The sequence below is a fragment of the Geotrypetes seraphini genome, chromosome 3, assembly GCF_902459505.1.
Source record: "Geotrypetes seraphini chromosome 3, aGeoSer1.1, whole genome shotgun sequence".
NCBI lineage: Eukaryota > Metazoa > Chordata > Amphibia > Gymnophiona > Dermophiidae > Geotrypetes > Geotrypetes seraphini.
Window position 1 is genome coordinate 407,885,246 of NC_047086.1, and position 21,590 is coordinate 407,906,835.

General features: G+C 38.8%; 1 protein-coding gene across 4 annotated transcripts in view; it reads left to right on the forward strand.

Moving 5' to 3' along the window:
* Positions 1–21,590, forward strand: part of LBR (lamin B receptor) — a 236,878-nt gene that overhangs the window by 129,661 nt on the left and 85,627 nt on the right. For all 4 annotated transcript variants that reach the window (XM_033936778.1, XM_033936777.1, XM_033936780.1 and 1 more), the window contains 2 exons: positions 16,839–16,893; positions 20,768–20,962. In XM_033936778.1, coding sequence (XP_033792669.1) covers positions 16,839–16,893; positions 20,768–20,962 — 250 coding nt within the window. The remainder of the gene's footprint in view (positions 1–16,838; positions 16,894–20,767; positions 20,963–21,590) is intronic.

A 21,590-nucleotide genomic window follows, 5' to 3' on the forward strand; every position in this document is an offset into this window, starting at 1 on the left:
ATCATCCAGTGAAAAGGAAAAAAATGCTAACTTTTTTGAAAAAACAACAGGTGGATATTTATTATATCCAGGAGACACATCTGTCAGCTCTAGAATCTAAGAAACTCGAAGGTGGTTGGGTTAAACATTGTTTTTTTGCCCCTGCAGTAGGTAAGAAGGCAGGTGTAGCCATCTTAATAAATAATATTTGTTCAGCTTCTTTTCAAATGACAGATTTTGATCCCTTAGGAAGATGGATTAAGGTAGAAATGAGAATGGGGAATAATACCTTGACTCTATTTAATGTCTATGCCCCTAATTCGAACTAAAATGAATATTTTAATAATTTACAACGATTATTACTCCCACTGGCTACTTCTAATTTAGTTGTAGCTGGAGATTTTAATGCTGTTATGGATCCGATTATGGATAAAAAGCCAAGCAAAAATATAAAATCATTAGGACTAGATAATTTGGTACAATCTTGTGACTTAAAAGATATATGGCGAATACTTCATTTTAATGATCAGGAATTTTCTTTTTGCTCGCAAGTTCATAAGTCTTTTTCGAGAATTGATTATATTTTGGTTTCAAATTTGTTGGTGCAGCAAGTTACACAAGCTTCCATTGATCCAATTATATTATCTGATCATGGAGGGGTGTGGACTAAATTTGAGTTTGGAGATAAAGATAGCAGTAGATCAATATGGAGATTTAGAAACATAGAGAAATGATGGCAGAAAAGGGCCATAGCCCATCTAGTCTGCCCACACTAAAGATCCCCTTCCCTAAATTTATTCTCCCTGATATCCTATATGTCATCGAGTCTGCCTATTCCAATGACTCTCCCCCCCCCCCCCCCCCCCCACTATTAACCTCTTAGAGATCCCACATGCGCATCCCATTTATTCTTAAAATCTGGCACGCTGCTGGCCTTGACAACCTGCACAGGATGTCTATTCCAATGATCAACCACTCTTTCGGTGAAGAAATACTTCCTGAAGTCGCCATGAAATTTTCCGCCCCTGATTTTTAGCGGATGCCCCCTTATGGCCAAGGGTCCTTTAAGAAAGAAAATATCATCTTCCCCCTCGATACAACCGATGATATACTTAAATGTCTCAATCATGTCTCCCCTCTCCCTGCGTTCTTCGAGAGAGTACAGCCGCAATTTATTCAGCCTCTCATCGTATGAGAGATCCTTGAGCCCTGAGACCATCCTGGTGGCCATACGCTGAACCGACTCGACTCTCAGTACATCTTTACGGTAGTGTGGCCTCCAGAACTGCACACAGTATTCCAGATGAGGTCTTACCATGGTTCTGTACAATGGCATAATGACCTCGGGCTTCCGGCTGACGAAACTTCTATGGATACAGCCCAACATTTGTCTAACCTTGAATGAAGCCTTCTCCACTTGATTGGCAGCTTTCAGGTCTTCACTAATAATTACTCCTAAATCGCGCTCTGCTGTGGTCCTTGCTAAGGTCTCACCATTTAGGGTGTAATTTCTGCACGGATTTCTGTTGCCAAGGTGCATGACCTTACATTTCTTAGCGTTAAAGTTAAGTTGCCAAGTCGAGGACCAGCGTTCCAACAAGAGTAAGTCTTGTGCCATACCGTCAGGCAAAGTGCTATTACCTACTATGTTACACAGTTTGGCGTCATCTGCGAATAATGTTATTTTACCTTGAAGCCCCTGAGCCAGGTCTCCTACGAACATGTTGAAAAGGATCGGGTCCAACACCGAGCCCTGTGGCACTCCACTGGCTACTACCGATGTTTTGGAGAGGGTGCCATTTACCACCACCCTCTGAAGTCTACCACTTAGCCAGTCGTTGACCCATGCAGTTAGTGTTTCTCCTAATCCCAGTGATTCCATCTTGCTTAATAACCTACGGTGTGGAACGCTATCAAAAGCTTTACTGAAGTCCAAGTACACGATGTCTAAGGACTCTCCCAAATCCAGTTTTCTGGTGACCCAATCAAAGAAACTAATTAGATTGGATTGGCAGGACCTACCCTTGGTAAATCCGTGTTGGTGGGGATCCCGTAAATTCTCTTTGCTCAGAATCATATCTATTTCATGTTTAATTAGTGTCTCCATGAGTTTACACACTATCGATGTGAGACTCACTGGTCTGTAATTTGCAGCTTCTGTCCTGCAACCCTTTTTGTGCAGTGGAATGACGTTGGCCGTTTTCCAGTCTAAGGGTACTCTTCCCATACTTAGGGAGAGATTGAAGAGCACAGATAACAGTTCTGCTAGGACATCCCACATCTCTTTGAGCACCCTGGGGTGTAGATTGTCCGGTCCCATGGCCTTGTTCACCTTGAGTTTTGATAATCCATGGTAGACATCGCTGGGTGTAAATTAGAAATTCTGGAATGGGTCGTCCGAGCTTTGCCTTTTCCTCAACTGTGGACCGGACCTCGGTGCCTCGCAGGTGAAGACTGAGCAGAAGTATTCATTTAGAAGTTCTGCTTTATCGGAATCTGATTCAACGTAATTCCCTTCTGGTTTTCTAAGGCGTACTATCCCATCTGTGTTTCTTTTTCTGTTGCTAAAATACTTGATAATACATTGCTTGCGGATTCAGCTTTTCTTGAAGATTTTAAATTAAAGATCTTAGAATTCTTCCAAATAAATACTTCTGAAGATATTAGTACAGAAATATTGTGGGATGCTTTTAAAGCTACTATGAGGTAAATTATTTCATATTCTGCTTATAAAAAAAGCAATTGAATAAACAGTTCTTTGATTTGGAAAAAGAAATTAAATTGATGGAATCCAAATTAGTAGATAATTGGCAACAAGATATTTTGCAGGCTCTGTTAAAGGCCAAAGGTAAATATAATGAAATTTCTTCAAGATTAGCAAGGAAAGATTTGTTTTCACAGCAAACTTTGTATTATGGTAGTTCAAATAAGGCAGGAAGATTACTTGCAAATTATCTTAAAGCAAAGAAGAGGAAAATAAAAATAATAGCAATAAAAGATGATAATGGAATTATACATTCTCAGAATAGAAATATCATAAATCAGTTTCTTCAGTTTTATAAAAATTTGTATTCTTCTGAGTCTTATGCTGATAAAGTTCAAAATGGTTTGGAATTTTTAAATCTTATTGAGGGTCCAAAACTTCCTGATCATATAAAAAAAAGTTTAGAAGAGCCTATATCATTAAAAGAATTAGAAACTGCATTGAAGTCTCTTAGAGTTGGATCCGCTCCAGGTGGGGATAGTTTTACAGTGGAATTTTATAAAGCATTTCAAAATTTTTTATTACCCCAATTATTAAATTTAAATCATTTTCAACTAAACAAGGGTTGTATTACAGGTACTATGGCAGAATCATTGACTATTGTTTTGCCAAAGCCAAATAAAGATTCTACTTTGGAATCAAATTACAAACCTATATCTTTAATTAATGTAGATGGAAAATTATTAACTAAAATATTGGCAGTAAGATTGGCTAAAGCTCTCCCTTTCATAATTGATGTACACCAAACTGGGTTCCTTATGAACAGATATTCTTCTAGTAATACAAGATTGGCTTTTCACACACTAAATTTGACTAAAAACATGAATGAGACGGCTTTTGCTCTATCTTTAGATGCAGAAAAGGCATTTGATAGAATAGAATGGACATTCATGTACCAGGTATTGGATTGGTTTAGTAAAGGTTCAGGTTTTATTCAAATGATTCGAACTTTGTTTAGCTCCCCTATGGCAAGATTATATATTAATAACAATTTATCTGATCGTTTTCATTTGCATAGGGGAGTTAGACAAGGCTGTCCATTGTCTCCTTTGCTTTTTGACATTGTCTTAGAACCCTTATTGATAGTTATTCAACAGATAAAAAGGATACAGGGTATTCCTTGTAAAGAGTGGGAATATAGACTCTCTGCATATGCAGATGATATATTATTGTATTTGAGAAATCCTGGCACATCCATTCCTTGCCTGCTAGAATTGATAGGAAATATTGGAAAATTATCAGGGTATAAAATAAATTGGAGCAAATCTGAAATTCTTCCACTTAATGTACACTGTACAAAAAGTATGTTTGATACATTCTCATTTGTATGGAAAGATGATGATTTAAAATATTTAGGAATTTGGATTAAAACCACGTTAGATGATACGGTTAAGGAGAATGAGAAGCTGTTACTAAAAAAGGTAACAGAATTATGTGAACAGTGGAATCCGTTACATTTGTCTTGGTGGGGGAGAGTTCAAATGGTTAAAATGATGATGTTGCCTGTGGTTTGTTATCAAATGGGAATGATACCAGTGTTTTTTCAGGGAACTTTTTATAAAAAATTGAATTCGTTACTTACTAAATTTGTTTGGCTAGGTAAAACTCCCAGAATTGCTCTAGTATCTTTACAAAAGTCAATTAAGGAGGGTGGGGTAAATTTTCCAAAATTCTATAGATATCATCAGGCCTATATTTTACGTCAAGGTATGTATTGGGTTCTCCCGGAGCTCATTGAATACACTCCAGATTGGTTATATTTGGAATAACGACTCATGTTTCCTTTATATCTTTGTCATGTTCTTAGTATCAAGATGCCCAGATTATATAAGGAAAATAGAATTTTGATGGACACTTGGAAAACCTTACGATTTGTTAATAACTTAACTGCTATTCCTATCAGCAAGTCAACAAATCAAACCATTTGGTTAAACTCCAAGATTCAAATTGGCGGTTTTAAGATCATCTGGAAGCATTGGATAATTGCAGGAATACGGACTTTAAATTATGTTATTTTAAATGGTAAACTGCTTGATTTTACACAATTGCAACATAAATTTGGGCTCAATAAATCACAATGTTTTCGATGGTTACAATTGAAGCAGGCCAAGGCAGGGTTCCCTGAATGGAAAAGTCTCAATACTCAATATAGTTTGGAATTCTCATGCTTTCAGGTAGACTTTCTGGGTCACCAGGCTGCGGAGTGGTATAAAACTATTAATGATTTGGTTTAAAAAAAACCTCTCAAAACGGTCTTAGGGATATTTGGAGCATTGAGATTAAGCATCAGATTTCAGCTTCTCAATGGCCATAAATTTGGTCTTGGAGGATGAGATGTACAATGTCTGCATCTATGAGACAAACATGGTTTTTTATTTTGCATAGAGCATTTTGGACCCCAGTTAGATTACAGAAGTTGAATAGTTCAAAGTCCTAATAGATGCTGGCATTGTAATCTTGAAATAGGGACTTTAGATCATCTTTTGTTTTATTGTCCCTATATCTTAGCCTTTTGGAATTCCATCTGGGATCAAGTAAATTGTTTATTGGAAAATCATGTAACACTATCTTATGATACGGTATTATTTGGAACAGCTATGAGGAAAAAGAGTCAGATATCATCATTTAATAATAAACTTTTATTAATCATGACTGGAGTCGCTATTCAACATATCATCAACAACTGGAAGGATTGCAGTAGACTTAATTTCAACTTTTGGTGGAACTCATTATGTCACATGTTTAAAATGGAAAGATCATTAGCTGTACAAAATGGAAATTATAAGACTTTTATTAAAATATGGGAGCCATTGACATCTTTTTGTGATGTTTAAACAGCAGTTTTTCTATTGAAATATACACCATAAATAATAGAGAGAGGGAAGGGTTCTTATTATATTGCTCATTTTAATAATAATGGGAAAGTGGGGTGGGATATGGGTTTATATATACAATTTATGTTTTTCTTGATAGATTTACAAGTGATGTTTTCAATATTATTTATGGTCTTATTTGTACACTTGTTAAAAGATTGAAAATGAATAAAGATTATTAAATGAACTTAAAAACATCATTTGGTATTCTATTACAATCAACTCAAATTAATGAATTATACACCGAGGGGCGTGGCTTTGCGGCGTGCTAAGATGGACGGGTGAATGTGAGGCTCCGTGAAGAAAGGCTAATATTGTGGAAAAAATAGGTTGAAAGGTGGTGTAAGTCGGGTTGTAAAAGTGGTTTCAGTTTTAACATGGCTTCGGGCAAACATAATAAAAACAGTTCGGCGGGATTAGGAGCGGGAAGTGTAAAGTGCTCAAAGTTAAAGTCGGTATCCCCGTCAACGGTCCCTTTGCCATCGGAGGACATTGAAAACGGATTTAATGAAAGAATTACAAAATATTAAAGAAATTGTGCTAGAAAGTGCCAAAAATATTAAAGACCTTAAAGAAGAAGTGGAAATCTTAACGAAGAGAATACAGGCAGCTGATTTTAAAATAGAGCAGTTAGAGAAGCGCGCTGAAAAATCTGAGGCAGAGATTCTCATATGTAAAAAAGACCACAAGGAAATTGAAATGTTAAGAAAGGATCTGGAAGATGTATCTAATTGAGAAAGAAGGAATAATTTACGTTTGATTGGGGTACCAGAAGGTGTAGAAAAAAGTGACCCTATAGCGTTTTTATTGAACTTTCTGCCAAAAATTTTGCCGTTGAAAAATCCTTATCCGTTGGAAATCGAAAGGGCGCACCGAATCCCATCAAAAAGGTTACCTAGTCAAAAGGGTCCCCGTCCGCTGATTTTCAAGCTGCTTAGGTATCAGCAGGTTGTAGAAATCATAAAACTGGCTAAGGATAATAAAGATTTGAAATGCCATGATTCAAAAGTCTTTATAGTACTGGATTTTGCAAAAGCCACTGCATACAAAAGAAAGCAGCTCTTAGATATGTGCCCTCAATTGAGATCATTAGGGGCAAGATATGGGCTGATATATCTGGCAACAATGAGAGTGACTTTTGAAAATAAAACTCATAATTTTGATGAGGCAATTAAACTAAAGGAATTTTTAAGTCAGTATGATCTGCCTATGGATTCTTAAACAATGATTTGGCATCTGAACTTCTTATATTATTATTAATGGTCCTATTTATTTGTTTGAATGGATATTTTAAAGGGATTTTTTCTTTTCCTGAAATTCTGAGTTTAGGAGGTTTGCTGTTTCTTTAACATGGAATGAATATAGGAAATTTGAAAGTGGCTGAACATTCTAAGAATGGCATGTGTTCATTTATAACAACTAATGGATGCAGTGTTGTACTGGAAATTAATAAGAGGGAACAACAAATATCTCTTGGAAAAGGCTTTAGCATATACTTTTGATAAACAAAAAGCAGAGGATTTGTTACTGGCTATGTAAAGTGGAAAGAACTATATAGATATGATGTGCAGTATTGAGACGGTTGAGGATCGCTTGTAAGATACGGCTTGATCCTCACTTGGATATATTATTATTAATCTGACCTTTATTGAGTTAAAAGATTAGAGCTGCACATGAAGAGGAAAAGGGTTGCTGAGAATCCTATACCTTAGATCTAGAGGAACTTGAAGAAAATCTCCAGAAGATCAGAAGGTTTGCAGCAGTGTGTATGCCTGAAAAGGCTAAAATGGAAAGGAGATTATGTACTGTGTGCTGGGATGTTTCCTTGATTAATATATCATATGATAAAAGATCTTATGGCTGGATATGGCAAAGTGGAGTGGGATATATGTCATGATGTACAATGCTGAGAATATGGGGGAATATTGGATGATGTGGAGGATCATCACTTGGCCTTATGCTGTTACTTTGTCCTTTCTTATTTAAAAAAAAAAAAAAAAAAAAAAGGGGGAGGTATAGAAGAAGGAAAGTGAATTTATGAAGGATACATCTTGAAATTTAAAGGAATTTGATGATCACTTTCAAAAGTTTGAAGAAAAAAAAAAAGGGAGGCATATTGTTTACCTGAGTTCTCTTATATTTCTATATGGTGCATAATTAACTTTGAGGTTAAGTTATACTATTGGTAAAATTGTTTAGATGTATACTAAAATATGATTCTTCCATGGTGGTATGAGCCTGAAGTTTCATAAAATGAGGTGTTTGGAGGAAGGAAAGGAAAAGAAAAGATGAGAGAAAAGAGGAAGGAAAGAAAAAAAAATGGAAGTGCATGTATAGCCTTATATTTATCTAAGAGGGTATAATGTGATTTTAATAAATTATAACTTTTGAATTGATGTTTAAACAAAATTTAAGATGGAAAGAGTTTAGAAGATTTTGTTTTAGATATAATCTATTATTTGCTGTTTAGGTTTTGTATGGAAGAATGGATAAAAGTATGAATGCATGGGGAATTGAGTATTATAAAGGGGAGTGAATTGTCTTTTATGATATTATTATAAGGAAATTAAAATATTGAAGGGGAACTGAAATATAATGAATTTGGTTATTAAATGACTTACATTAGATTATGTGAATTAAAATATTGAAGGGGAACTGAAATATAATGAATTTGGTTATTAAATGACTTACATTAGATTATGTGAATTAAAATGAGTTTAGCCTAGGGGGTGTTTTTCATTTACTTGATCCAATATGTACGTTTCGAAGTTGACAATGATATATTGGGAGGGTGTGGGATGGGGGGATAGTGAGAGGGTATTTGGGTTGAGGGGGAGGATTATTTTGAAATTTCAGAATGGGGGGGGGAAAAGTGTTTAATAATTATTGGGTGGAAATATGTGTGTAGTAAAATTTATTTTATATAATGGATTTTAAGATTTATTCTCTAAATGTAAATGGCCTTAATCATCCAATAAAAAGGAAAAAAAAACATTACTTTATTTAAAACAGCAAAATGCGGATGTTTATTTCATACAGGAGACTCACCTTAATGGAGATGAATCAAAGAAATTAATTGGTAATTGGGTGAAAGACTGTTTTTTTGCGCCTGCGGTGGGTAAGAAAGGTGGGGTAGCAATTTTGATTAACAAGAAGTGTTCTGCAGGATTTAATATGGGGTCTGCAGATTCATTAGGAAGATGGGTGTATGTGAACATGAGTATGGGCAATCATACTGTGGCACTTTTTAATGTGTACGTTCCTAATTCGAATCAAATTGAATATTTTAAAACTCTACAACCAATAGTATTACCACTGGCTGCTAATAAATTGATAGTGGCAGGATATTTTAATGCTGTTATGGACCCTTTATTGGATAAAAAACCTAGTAAAATTTTGAAATCATTAGGGTTGGATAATTTTGTAAATTCTTGTAATTTAAAGGATATTTGGTGCATTCTTCATTTTAATGATCGAGAATTTTCATTTTATTCGCATGTTCATAAATCTTTTTCTAGAATTGATTATATTTTTATTTCTGATGGATTAGTACAAGATGTTACTCATGCTTCTATAGATCCAATAATTTTATCGGATCATGGGGGTGTGTGGATTAATTTAAATCTGATTGACCAAGATAATGTTAGACCTGTATGGAGATTTAATAATGCATTGCTTGCGTATCCAAAATTTTGTGAAGAATTTCAATCAAAAATTGATGAATATTTTCAAATTAATAATACAGAGGATGTATCTAAAGAAATATTATGGGATGCTTTTAAGACAACAATGAGAGGACAGATTATATCATTCTCAGCCTATTCTAAAAAACAATTAATAAAGCAATTTATTGAGATAGAAAGAGAAATAAAATTTTTGGAGTCAAAGTTGGTTAAAAAATGGGAGAATTCTACGTTACAAGCTTTGTTAAAAGTTAAGTATAAATATAATGAGATTTCTTCTAATTTGGCTAGGAAAAATATTCTTTGTCAGCAAGCTTTGCATTATGGTGGTGCAAATAAGGCGGGAAGATTATTGGCTAATTATCTTAAAGTGAAAAAAAGAAAGATGAAAATGAATGCAATTAAAGATGACACAGGAGTTATTCACTTTCAAATTGGATCTATTTTAAAACAGTTTTTAACATATTATAAAAACCTGTTTTCTTCTGAGTCTTATGAAGATAAAGAAAAGGATGGAATGGAGTTTTTAAATTTTATTGAAGGTCCGAAGGTTCCTGATCATATAAAAAGAAGTTTGGAAGATCCAATATCGCTAAATGAATTACAAACAGCATTGAAGTCTCTTACAGTAGGGACCGCTCCAGGTGGTGATGGTTTTACAGTGGAGTTTTATAAAGCATTTCAAAATACCCTTTTACCTCATTTGTTAAATTTATATCAGAATCAACTTAAGAAAGGTTGCATATCAGGCACTATGGCAGAGTCATTGACCATTGTTTTGCCAAAGCCAAATAAAGATCCCATGTTGGTTTCAAATTACAGGCCTATTTCTTTGATAAATGTAGATGGTAAATTATTAGCCAAACTTTTGGCCCTGCGTTTGGCAAAAGCTCTTCCTTATATAATTGGTATGCACCAAACAGGGTTCGTTGCTCAAAGACACTCATCTAATAACACTAGACTGGCTTTGCAAATGTTATACTTAACAAAGGAAATTGGAGATCTGGCTTTTTCTGTGTCCCTAGATGCAGAGAAAGCTTTTGATCGTGTGGAATGGACATTTATGTGTCAAGCCATGGAATGGTTTGATATTGGTTCAGGATTTATACAAATGATTAAAACTCTGTATAGCTCTCCTGTTGCTAGATTATATATTAATAATAATTTTTCTGATTGTTTTAAGTTGCAAAGGGGAGTTAGACAGGGTTGTCCTCTGTCTCCTTTGCTTTTTGATATAGTGCTTGAACCCTTATTGTTAGCTATTCAACAAGTAAAGGAGATACAGGGTATACCGCGTTCTGGTAGAGAGTATAAAGTATCTGCATATGCGGATGATATACTACTCCATTTGAGAAATCCTGAAACAACCATTCCAAGTTTACTTGATTTGATTGAAAAATTTGGAAAGTTCTCAGGATATAAAATAAATTGGTCTAAATCAGAAGTTCTTCCTTTAAATGTGCATTGCACAAGAGGATTATTTGAATCATTTCCTTTTATATGGAAAAAAGGAGGAATAAAATATTTAGGTATATGGATAAAAAACACTTGATGAAACAATTATAATGAATGAAAAAAGTTTATTGCAAAAAGTAACAGAGTTATGTGAGCAATGGAATCCTTTGCAGTTATCTTGGTGGGGAAGAGTCCAAACTGTCAAAATGATGATTTTGCCTGTTGTTTGTTATCAAATGAGAATGATACCAGTTTTCTTTCAGGGGTCTTTTTATAAAAAATTGAATAGTATTCTTAGTAAATTTATTGGCTAGGTAAAACTCCAAGAATTGCTTTAGTGAAATTACAAAAGCCAATTGAGGAGGAAGGGGTAAATTTTCCAAATTTTTATAGGTTTCATCAATCCTATATCTTGCTCCAAGGTATGTATTGGGTCCTCCCAGATCTCATGGAGAAGCTTCCAGACTGGTTGTGGTTGGAATGGCAACTCATGTTCCCTATCAGGCTTCGTCATCTGCTTAGTATAAAAATGCCTAAAATAAGGAGAAGTAACAGGATAATAATGGACACATGGACAACATTAAAGTATGTTAACAACTTAACTCCTATTCCAATTCAAAAATCTACTTACCAAAACATATGGCTAAACTCCAAGATACAAATAGGCGGTTTTAAGATTGTCTGGAACAGGGGTGCCCACACTTTATGGGCTTGCGAGCTACTTTTATAATGACTAAGTCAAAATGATCTACCAACAATAAAATTTTAAAAAACCACAAAGCACACTTAAAGGCAGAGAAAATGTTAATTATTCATATTCCGGGTTTTTTCAAAGAGGTCACGGCAGATGACTCTATGCAATGTCACCTCAGTAACAAAATACAAAAATAGACAAATACACCCCCTCCCTTTTTACTAAACCACAATAGTAGGTTTTAGCACAGGGAGTTACGCTGAATGCCTCGTACTGCTCTCAATGCTCATAGGCTCCCTGCGCTAAAAAACACTATTGCGGTTTAGTAAAAGGGAGCCATAGTGCAAAATATAGACAGCAGATATAAATTCTCAAAACCGACACATTTTGATCACTAAATTGAAAATAAAATCATTTTTCCTACCTTTACTGTTTGGTGATTTCGTGAGTCTCTAGTTGCACTTTCTTCTTCTGACTGTGCATCCAATCTTTCTTCCTTTCTTTCAGCCTCCTTTATGTTTCTTCTCCAGACCTCATTCTCTCCCCCAACTTTTTCTTTCTGTCTCCCTGTTCCCCCTTCTTTCTGTCTCCCTGTCTGCCCCCTTTCTTTCTTTCTCCGTGCCCTCCCCCAAGCCACTCGGTTTGCTGCCACCGCCATTGGGGAACAGCCCCCAAGCCACCGCCGTCCCAAGCTTTCCCTGCAGAAGCATCACGCTGACCAGCATTCCGCTCCCTGACGTCAATTCTGATGTAGGAGAGGAAGTTCCGGGCCAACACGGCATTTCTCCTCATTCCATCCAGCCTGAGCCCCATCTCTCCTTGACCCAGCATTTCCCTTCTGTGTCTGTCAGAATTGCCATTCCACCTATTTTCCAGCATCACCCTTCTTTGTGTCCATCTCACCTATATCCCTATCTCACCACTTTTTCAGAATCTTCATTTGTCTCTGTCCTTATCTTTACGCCATGTTCACCATTTGCCCTTTCAATGTCTTTATCTCCCCCCCACACACTTTTTCAGCATTACTTCTATGTCTCTATTTCACCTCCTCTTCATGTCCCCTCTGTATCTCTATCCTTATTCAGTAGGTCCTGCTTACTCTTTCTCTTCTTTGTGTCACTATCTCCATTTTCAGCTTTCCCCCCTTTTCCTTTGTTAATGCACCCTGTAGCCAGAATCTTTCCACCCTCCCTCCACTCCGGCCCAGCCCAGTATGAAATATTTCCTTTTGTTTCCCTCCCCTCTCTCTTTCTCTCTCTCTTCTCCTCCCTCACCCACGAGTCCTGCATCTGGCCCTCTCCCTTCTACCTGCACCTGGCAACACCCCCCTGCTCCGCGGCTCTCTTCAGCAACTCGTCAGCAGCGGTGATCAAGACAAGCTGCCGACATCGAGGCCTTCCCTCTACGAGTCCCGCCTTTGTGGAAAAAGGAAGTTGAAACAAGCGGGACTCGCAGAGGGTAGGCCCTGACGTCAGAAGCTTGTGTCGATCGCTGCTGCTGAGTTGCCGAAGAGAGCCGCGGAGCAGGGGGTGTGGCCGGAAGCAGGTAGAAGGGAGAGGGCTGCTGGAAGAGGTAGAAGTTCCGGAGTATGACACCGACCCGGGCCAGGATGATTTCTTTTTCAGGCTGTTGCTGTTGCTGCTGCCGCCGCCACGCCACCACGCCCCCCCCCCTGAAATGACAAAAACAGCCTAATGCCCGGCGTCGGCGTCTTTGACGTCGGGGAGAGGAAGGCTGATAGGCCCGGTAGATCGGGACGGCAACACGAGTCTATCACAGATCCCGGGATGGGCTCTGCGATCGACTCACGTTGCCTTCCTGAGCTACCGGTCGATCGCGATCGACGCATTGGGCACCCCTGGTCTGGAAGGATTGGATTAAGTTAGGAATACGTACTTTAAATGATGTGATATCGGATGGTAAGCTGCTGGAGTTTTCACAATTGCAACATAAATTTGGCCTTGATAAAAAAACAAAGTTATAAATGGTTGTAATTGAAGCAGGCCATTCAGGCAGGGTTCCCTGAATGGAAATCTTTAAATAATCAATTTAGTTTAGAATTCCTATGCTTTCAGGCAGACTTTCTGGGTCACCAGGCCACACAGTGGTATAAAGTATTATCTGGCTATTTAAATAAAAAACCAAAGATATTTGGAGCATTGAGATTAAGCATCAAATTAGTGCATCTCAATGGCCACGTATTTGGTCTTGGAGGATGAGATGTACAAGGTCAGCGTCTATGAGGCAGACATGGTTTTTCCTGTTGCATAGAGCTCTCTGGACCCCTGTTCGTTTACAAAAATTGGATTACTCTAAGTCTAATAGATGTTGGCATTGTCATCTTGAGCCTGGAACTCTAGATCATTTATTATTTTATTGTCCTTTTATTAATTGTTTCTGGAAATTGATCTGGGGTCAAATAAATTGTATGTTGGAAAATCATGTAGCCCTGTCCTATGACACAATTTTGTTCGGTGTGTCTATGAGGGCTAAGTGTCAGTTATCCTCTAATAATAATAAGCTTTTAATGTTTAACAGGGGTTGCCATTTAGCAAATAACATACAACTGGAAGGACTATAAAGGGTTAAACTACTGCTTTTGGTGGAGTTCGGTGTGTCATATGTATGAAATGGAAAAACATTGGCAATTAAAAAAGGATATTTTAATAAATTTAAAAATTTTGGGGGGCCATTAATAGATTATTATAATAAATAGATTATTATAATAAATAATTTGTATTTATCCCAATTTATTATGTATATTTGGTGGGTGGGGGGTGGGATTGGTTTTAAAAAGTGTCAGATATTTATAAAGATATCTTTATGGGGATGGGAGGGATAATTCTTTTTGTGTGAAATTTGTAATATTTTCAAGTGGAAATGTATATTATGAATTGATTTATTGTACACTTGTTTGAAAATTTAAAATAAATAAAGAGATATATAAAAAAAAAAAAAATGAATTATACACCCCTCTCTCCCATCCTTCCCATATCATATGCATACACATATACAGTGGTACTTTGGATTACGAGCATAATCCGTTCCAGGAGCATGCTCGTAATCCAAAATGCTCGTTTATCAAAGCGAGTTTCCCCATAGGAAATAATGGAAACTCGCTTTGATACGTTTCCCCCCCCCCACGAGAACCGGCATTGCTCCCTCAGAAGGCCCCCCTCGCGATCCGGCACTCCCCCCGACGCGATCCTGTACCCCCGACTCGATCCTGCGAGTTCTGAACGTGAACTCGCAAGCCTTGAGCATAAGCAGATGCTCAAGGCTCAGCAGAAGAAGAGGCCGATCTTTGGGCACCAGCACCAAGCACAGGACATGCCAGTACTGGTGCCCAGATTACTGTGAGAAGCGGTGGGGGGTGCCCGATCAAGTCGGGGGGGGGGGTGCAGGATCACGTCGGGGGGGGTGCAGGATCGTGTCAGGGGGGAGTGCAGGATCGCGTCGGGGGGGGGGGGGGGGTCCGGATTGCGGGGGGGGGGGGCGCTCGTAAATCGAGCTATGCTCGATTTCCAAGGTGCCGATTTTGCAAATGTTTTGCAAAACACTCGCAAACAGGTGCACTCGTAAACCGAGGTACCACTGTATTATATAATATACAATAATATAATATAATACAATTGGAATGATGGGATAAGGGTGGGGGGGTTTCTGATTTTTTTTTCTCATACGAGAGGCGTTCCATCGTCTTTATCATCTTGGTTGCTCTTTCTAGGGGGAGTAGAGTGAACCCATTGTTGCAAAATACATTTTTTCCTACTATGCAAGCTTTTTCTACTAAGATACATTGACCACTCGATAACAATGGTCCATGAGAGTGGTGGCCGAATAATACTTCCAGTATATATGGCCTTCCAAAAGTCCAGTATATAGACACAACCCCAAAATGCATGTGTAAAGATATTCTTATGTGACCCACATTTGCAGCATATAGCAGTCGTAATACCCCCCAAATGAAACAATTGAGCCTGAGAAACATATGCCCATACCCTAAAATGGCACTCTCTATATTTAGCATCTTGAACTACCTTGGGGACAGTAAGTAACAGGGTACTAATATTCCGTTCTGAGAAAGGAAAATGTAATTCCTCTGACCATGCCGCCAGTATAGAAGTACAGTAGAACCTTGGTTTGCAAGCATAATTTGTTCTAGAAGCATGCTCGTATATCAAAGCAACTTTCCCCATAGGAGTTAATAGAAATGCGAGCAATTCGTTCAACATCCCAAAAAGACACCCTCCACCAAGGCCGCTGATGCACTCCACCCCCGAAAACTGGCATTGTCTGTCCGCCCGCCCAAACCCCCAGCCCACAGGATGTGAGACTGCTGCTGATCTCTGCTGGGCCTTGAGCATCTGTGCATGCTCAAGGCCTTCTGGCTCCTGCTCTCTCCAAGAATCTCATTAGAATCTCGGAGAGAGTGGAAGCCAGATGGCCTTGAGCATGCGCAGATGCTCAAGGCCCAGCAGAGATCAGTGGCAGGCTCTTTCGGCATGTACTGTGGATTGGTGCTGCATGCCGGTGCCCGATCACGGTAAGGATTTGGGTGGGCGGGTGGTGGGCAATGCTGGTTCTCAGAGGTGGGGGCTCGCATTTCGAGTCAACGCTCGGTTTGCGAGGCAAGATTTGTAAGAGTGTTTTGCTTGTCTTGCAAAACACAAACCGCGTTACTCGCAAACCGAGGTTTGACTGTATATTGTTTAGATGGCAGCAAGCGCAGAAACAACAGATGTAGACTAGAAGCGGAATGAGAGGCATGAAAAAAACAATTAGTTTAGCAGCTGAGCCTATGGTAACAAGATTTTTTTAAGGGTGTGTCTTGAGAATATCATTTTGGATATTTGGAAATCGATATGGACTCACATAAATAGGTTGTTATATGATACTATTTTATTTGGCATGTCAATGAGAGCGAAAAGAAGCTTTGACTTATTTTGACTGTATTTGCCATTGAACAGAAAAATCAGAGCAGATTAAATGACAGTTTCTGATGGAGTTCTGTATGTCATCTATATAAAATGGAAAGAACATTAGCAATACAGAGAGGATATTTGGGTAAATTTCGAGAGGTTTTGTAATGAGTAAGAAACATTTTCCCTTAATAAGATAATTGAAATGAGAGGAGGGGGATGGGTGGGTGGGATGGTATTTTTTGATATTTTATTAAATCATATAATGTATAATATAATATATGAATATTTTCGATGTAATAAGGATGGAAAGGGTGGTTAAATTTCATGATTTTCAGATGATATTATTTTATAATTCAAATGTTATTTCCTGTTACACTTGATGTAAGAGAATATCATTTTGTTTAGGAAGCATGCCAACAACAGAGAACTTAATAGCTACAATCTGATGTTTTGCTTTATTTTAAGGTTGTTGATGGAATGCCACTTTCAAATGGGAAAGCACTAAAATACAGGATAAATGGTAAGACTGCATCTTTCTCAAAACTGAGTAACTTGAAATGTCACAAGAGAGGGACTGATAAATTGATTTAAATGTATGTAAACACGTTTGTAGCTCACCGATCTAAGATGATCAAATGCTGCAAAATCATATATATGAAATCACTAAGGGCTCCTTTTACTAAGGTGCGCTAGCGTTTTTAGCGCACGCACAAAATTACTGTGTGCTAAACCACGCGGTACCCTTCTAGAATAACGCCAGCTCAAGATCTAGTGCGCACAGCAATTTAGGGCACGCTATTCCACGCATTAAGCCCTAACGCACCTTAGTAAAAGGAGCCCTAAATCATAAGTGTATGTCTTCAGAAGTAAATACACCTTTGTCTTCCTAAAATCAACTGTATCGTGCACATTTCTAAGATCCATAGGTACCATTCTACAATTAAGGTCCCCCAAAAATAAGAAGCCTGATTATGTTAAAACATCCTGGGGCTACCTTAACAGATGGAGGAGTCAAGAAAGTCAGATCCTGAGAGTGTAAGGCCTGGATGCTAAATTAAGTGATTTAAAATTCATCCATAGGACCTTGAATTTGATTTGGCATTTAATATTTAGCCAGTGAAAAAATACCTCGGGACATTTACTCTTTGGATGATCTTGTTTTTGTTTTTTTTAGTTTTTTCAAATTCTTTATTCATTTTTACATTTTACATCAAGTATACAATAATATATCAATTAAAATTTGTATACATCACTTGACATTCTTTATAATATCATCATCGTAAATACATAAATTTATTCCCCCCACCCACCCTTCCCTCAAAATTTTTATTTTGTAAATCTTTATTCATTTTCAAACTTTCATCAAGTATATACATCTCAAAACAACAACAGTTAACATATCACTTGAAAATCTTACTATTATATTTTGTAAGCATATAAGCAACCCTCACCCCACCCTCCAACCCCATTAGTACTTATGGAAAAATATATCTTACAATATAAAACCTCCCCCCTCCCTAGAATAAGTGGTGTATATTCAACATAAAAATGGTGTTTAATCATTACAAAAGGATGTTAATGGCTCCCATATTTTAATAAAATTTTTATAATTTCCAGAATTTACAGCTAAAGATCTTTCCATTGTATAAACATGACATAACGAGTTCCACCAAAAATTAAGTCTACTGTGGTCTTTCCAATTATTAGTAATATGTTGAATGGCAACTCCAGTCATGATCAATAAAAGTTTATTATTAAAAGAAGATATCTGACTCTTTTTTCTCATAGACATTCCAAATAACACAGTATCATAAGATAACCCAACATGATTTTCCAATAAACAATTTACTTGATCCTAAATTAATTCTGGATGATCTTGTGACCAGCATGCAGAATCGCAAGCCGGAGTCCTTACTGGACAGTAGACTGCAGGCCCCACAAGGATCCAGTCGGGGAAATTTTCATGGCTCAAAGCATTTTCGGCAGTACTCGGGAGTGTTGGCTTCCCACGGGACATTTCAAAGCCCGAGACAGAGGTTCGGGCATGCCAGTCGCCCCCCGGTATCCGGACTCCGCTCCACTGCAGCCCCCAAAAAGCAGCAATGACACCGAGCCTATAGTCCCCTCTCCTCAGGTGGGGGGAGGTTGGTAGAATTTTCCCATGTGTGGATGCAAATCTCTTCAGAGTGCTGGATGTCATTCAGGAGGGGTACAAACTAGAATTCTTTCGACCCCCTCCTGGATCTCTTTGAAAATTCTCCTTCTGGACAAAGCAGCCAGAGTTCTGGCAATGATATAGAGACTCATAGATCTAGGAGCCATAGAGGCTGTACTGAAAGGCAAATGTTGCTTGGGCAGATACTCAGTATACTTTCTAGTGGAATAGGCAGGGCAGGATTAATTAGTCAAGGGCCCCTAGGCACACAAGTACACTGGGCCCCCTTGCCCCGCCCCCATGTATTTACCCATTTTCTTATTTATTTTATTTTAAAATTCAAAACAAACAACAAAGATTACCATATCAGTGCCAGTGTACAGTGTTTCTTCTATTCAACCTCCAAACATCTCTGAACAAATCTCCCCTTCCTTCCTAGAGGAAGAGATCTTCATCTGGCAGGGCTTTGGGAAGCCCATCAATTTTATATTTTGCATATGGGTAGGAGGCATGGGGCATGCCCATCACTTAACTTTCAGAGGTTAAAATCTCTTTCTTCAGATCAATAAACTATACTGCTGTTACAGTATCCCTGTCCTGACCTGAGGAAAGGAGTTATGGTCTCTGAATTAGTAAAAAAATGTATTAAAATTAGTTCAGTAAACAGTATCTTATTTCCATTTTCTATTAATAAACGATTATCAACACAGCTACAATAATACCTTATCCTAAAGCAAAAATAAATAAATAAAACAAATAGAAAATTTTTTTTCTACCTTTGTTGTCTGTTTTCTGCTTTCCTCATCTTCTCATCATTCTCTTCCTTCCATCCGCTGTCTGCCCTCTCTCTGCCTCTTCCATATGGCATCTGCTCTATTTCTATGCCTCTTCCAGAAATTGTCTGCCTCTCCCTTCCATCGCTCCCTCCCCCACTCCCATTGATTTGGCATCCATCTTCTTCCCTTCCCTCCTCCAATGGTCTGGCATCTCTCTCCTCTCCTTCCCTTCCCTCTCCCACACCCCCATGGTCTAGCATTTCACTCTCTCCTCTCCCCACTTCCATCAGCATCTGCCCCCTTTCTTTCCCGCCAATCCAATTCCATCCAGTATCCTTCCCCCCTTATGTCTCTCTTCCCTTTCCTTACACATGAATTCCATCAGCATCTGCCCCCTTTCTCTCCCTCCACCACCCTTCCATACCACCTTGCCCCCTTTCTCTCCCTCCACTACCCTTCAATACCATCCTTCCCACCACCCTTCCATATCACCCTGCCCCCTTTCTCTCCCTCCACCACCCTTCCACGCTACTTTCTCTCTCCCTCCAAACATTGCAGCTCCCGGCTCTGCCCTCTGAGCTCCTTTGTAAAAGGCAGCCCGAAAGCAGAAACAGAATAGCTAGCGGCATCAACAGCAACGGCCTCCCCCCCCCCGCCCCGCATCAACAGCAACGGGCCCCCCGGCATCAATGGTAACGGCTCCCCCTGGCATTGACATAACAGCCCCCCTCCGGTATCAACAGCAATGGCCCCCTCCCTGCATTAACAGTAACAGCCCCCCCCATCGACGGCAACACGGCCGGCTCTTGTTACAGAAAGGTCCCGCAATGACTGCGTCTGCCGGCCCATCCCCCTCCAACGTCACTTCTTCCGGAGCAAGTGAGTGACATTGGAGGGGAATTGACCATTAGACACAGTCATAGCGGGACCTTCCTGTAACAGAGCCAGTCGCGTTGCCGTCGATGGACCACTGGTCTGACCCAGCAGCGGCAATTCTTATGTTCTGTATGCAAGCTGGAAGGAGTCTTTCTGATCTGCTGTATACAGTACTCCCCCAATATTCACGGGGGTTCCGTTCCAGGAACCCCCCGTAAATCTTGTAAAACTGCAAATACAGTTTTTAGCGGGGGAGACAGAAGATGGCAGCCGGAGAGGCAGGAGAGAGCAGCCAGAGCACCGGCGAGTGAAGGAAATCACTCATGGTATGCTCCGACTGTCTCTTCCTGCACTAAAGTCGGGCCTCACCAATCAGGAGCTGCTTTGACACGCAGCTCCTGATTGATGAGGCCTGACTTTAATAGAAGTGTTTTGAATATTCCGATTGCTGGAAACTGAAGTACTGTACTACAATTTCAAGTAGAATACAATTTCACAGCAGAAGACTATTTTGGTGACCAGTACTGGAGATGGAATGTCTATATTTCCTGTTTACTTACTTTGATTTTAACTCCATTTTTCATTAGGATTCTATGCTTTTGTTCTGACGGCAACATCAGTGGGAGTTTCCTTGTATTTTAAAATGGGACTATATTATGTGTATGACCATTTTCTTCAGCTTGCGGTCTCTGCTACAGTTTTCTCTGTGTTACTGAGCATTTATCTCTATGTCCGTTCCTACAAAGTTCCACATGAAGAATTATCACTTGCTGGAAACTCTGGTGAGTAGATTTCATTGTATGAATGCATGTTTTTCTTCTTTGGAAGCTCAAACCATATCTTACCTAGGGTGAGGCACATCCATAGTTGGTCTTTCCATAAGGCATTTTTTGAATTACATTTGAACTGCTTACTTTTTCAGTTTTAGACTGGATGGGCTCATGTGGTCTTAAACATTTACATTTTTTGCGTCATTTACTTTTCAAGCATTCTTGTTCTACTGTAATTGGCCATCTTCAAACTTCTTAGAATTTAATGAGCCAGTGTGGTACTCTGTGCGTAGTTGTCTTGGATGTTACCCTCCTAATTCCATGGGCTTTGAAGGAATGTGCTTAGAGAATCCTGTCAGATAACCCTGCTGTACCACTTGTTTCACCAAGGCAAGCAAAACAGCTTCCTACTGACTTACAAGTGCCTAATACTGCTCCCGGGCATTTGCGGTAAGAAAGGTAACGGCGGAATAGAAATCACTAATGTAATGTAATGTATATCTGAGGCATGTGACTTCTTCATGGGCGGAGTCCTGGGCAGTTCTGCCTGAGGAAATTTGTAGGGCGGCTACATGGTCTGCAGTCCATACTTTCACAAAATTTTACAGGGTAGATGTGGCGGCATGACCTGACACCACTT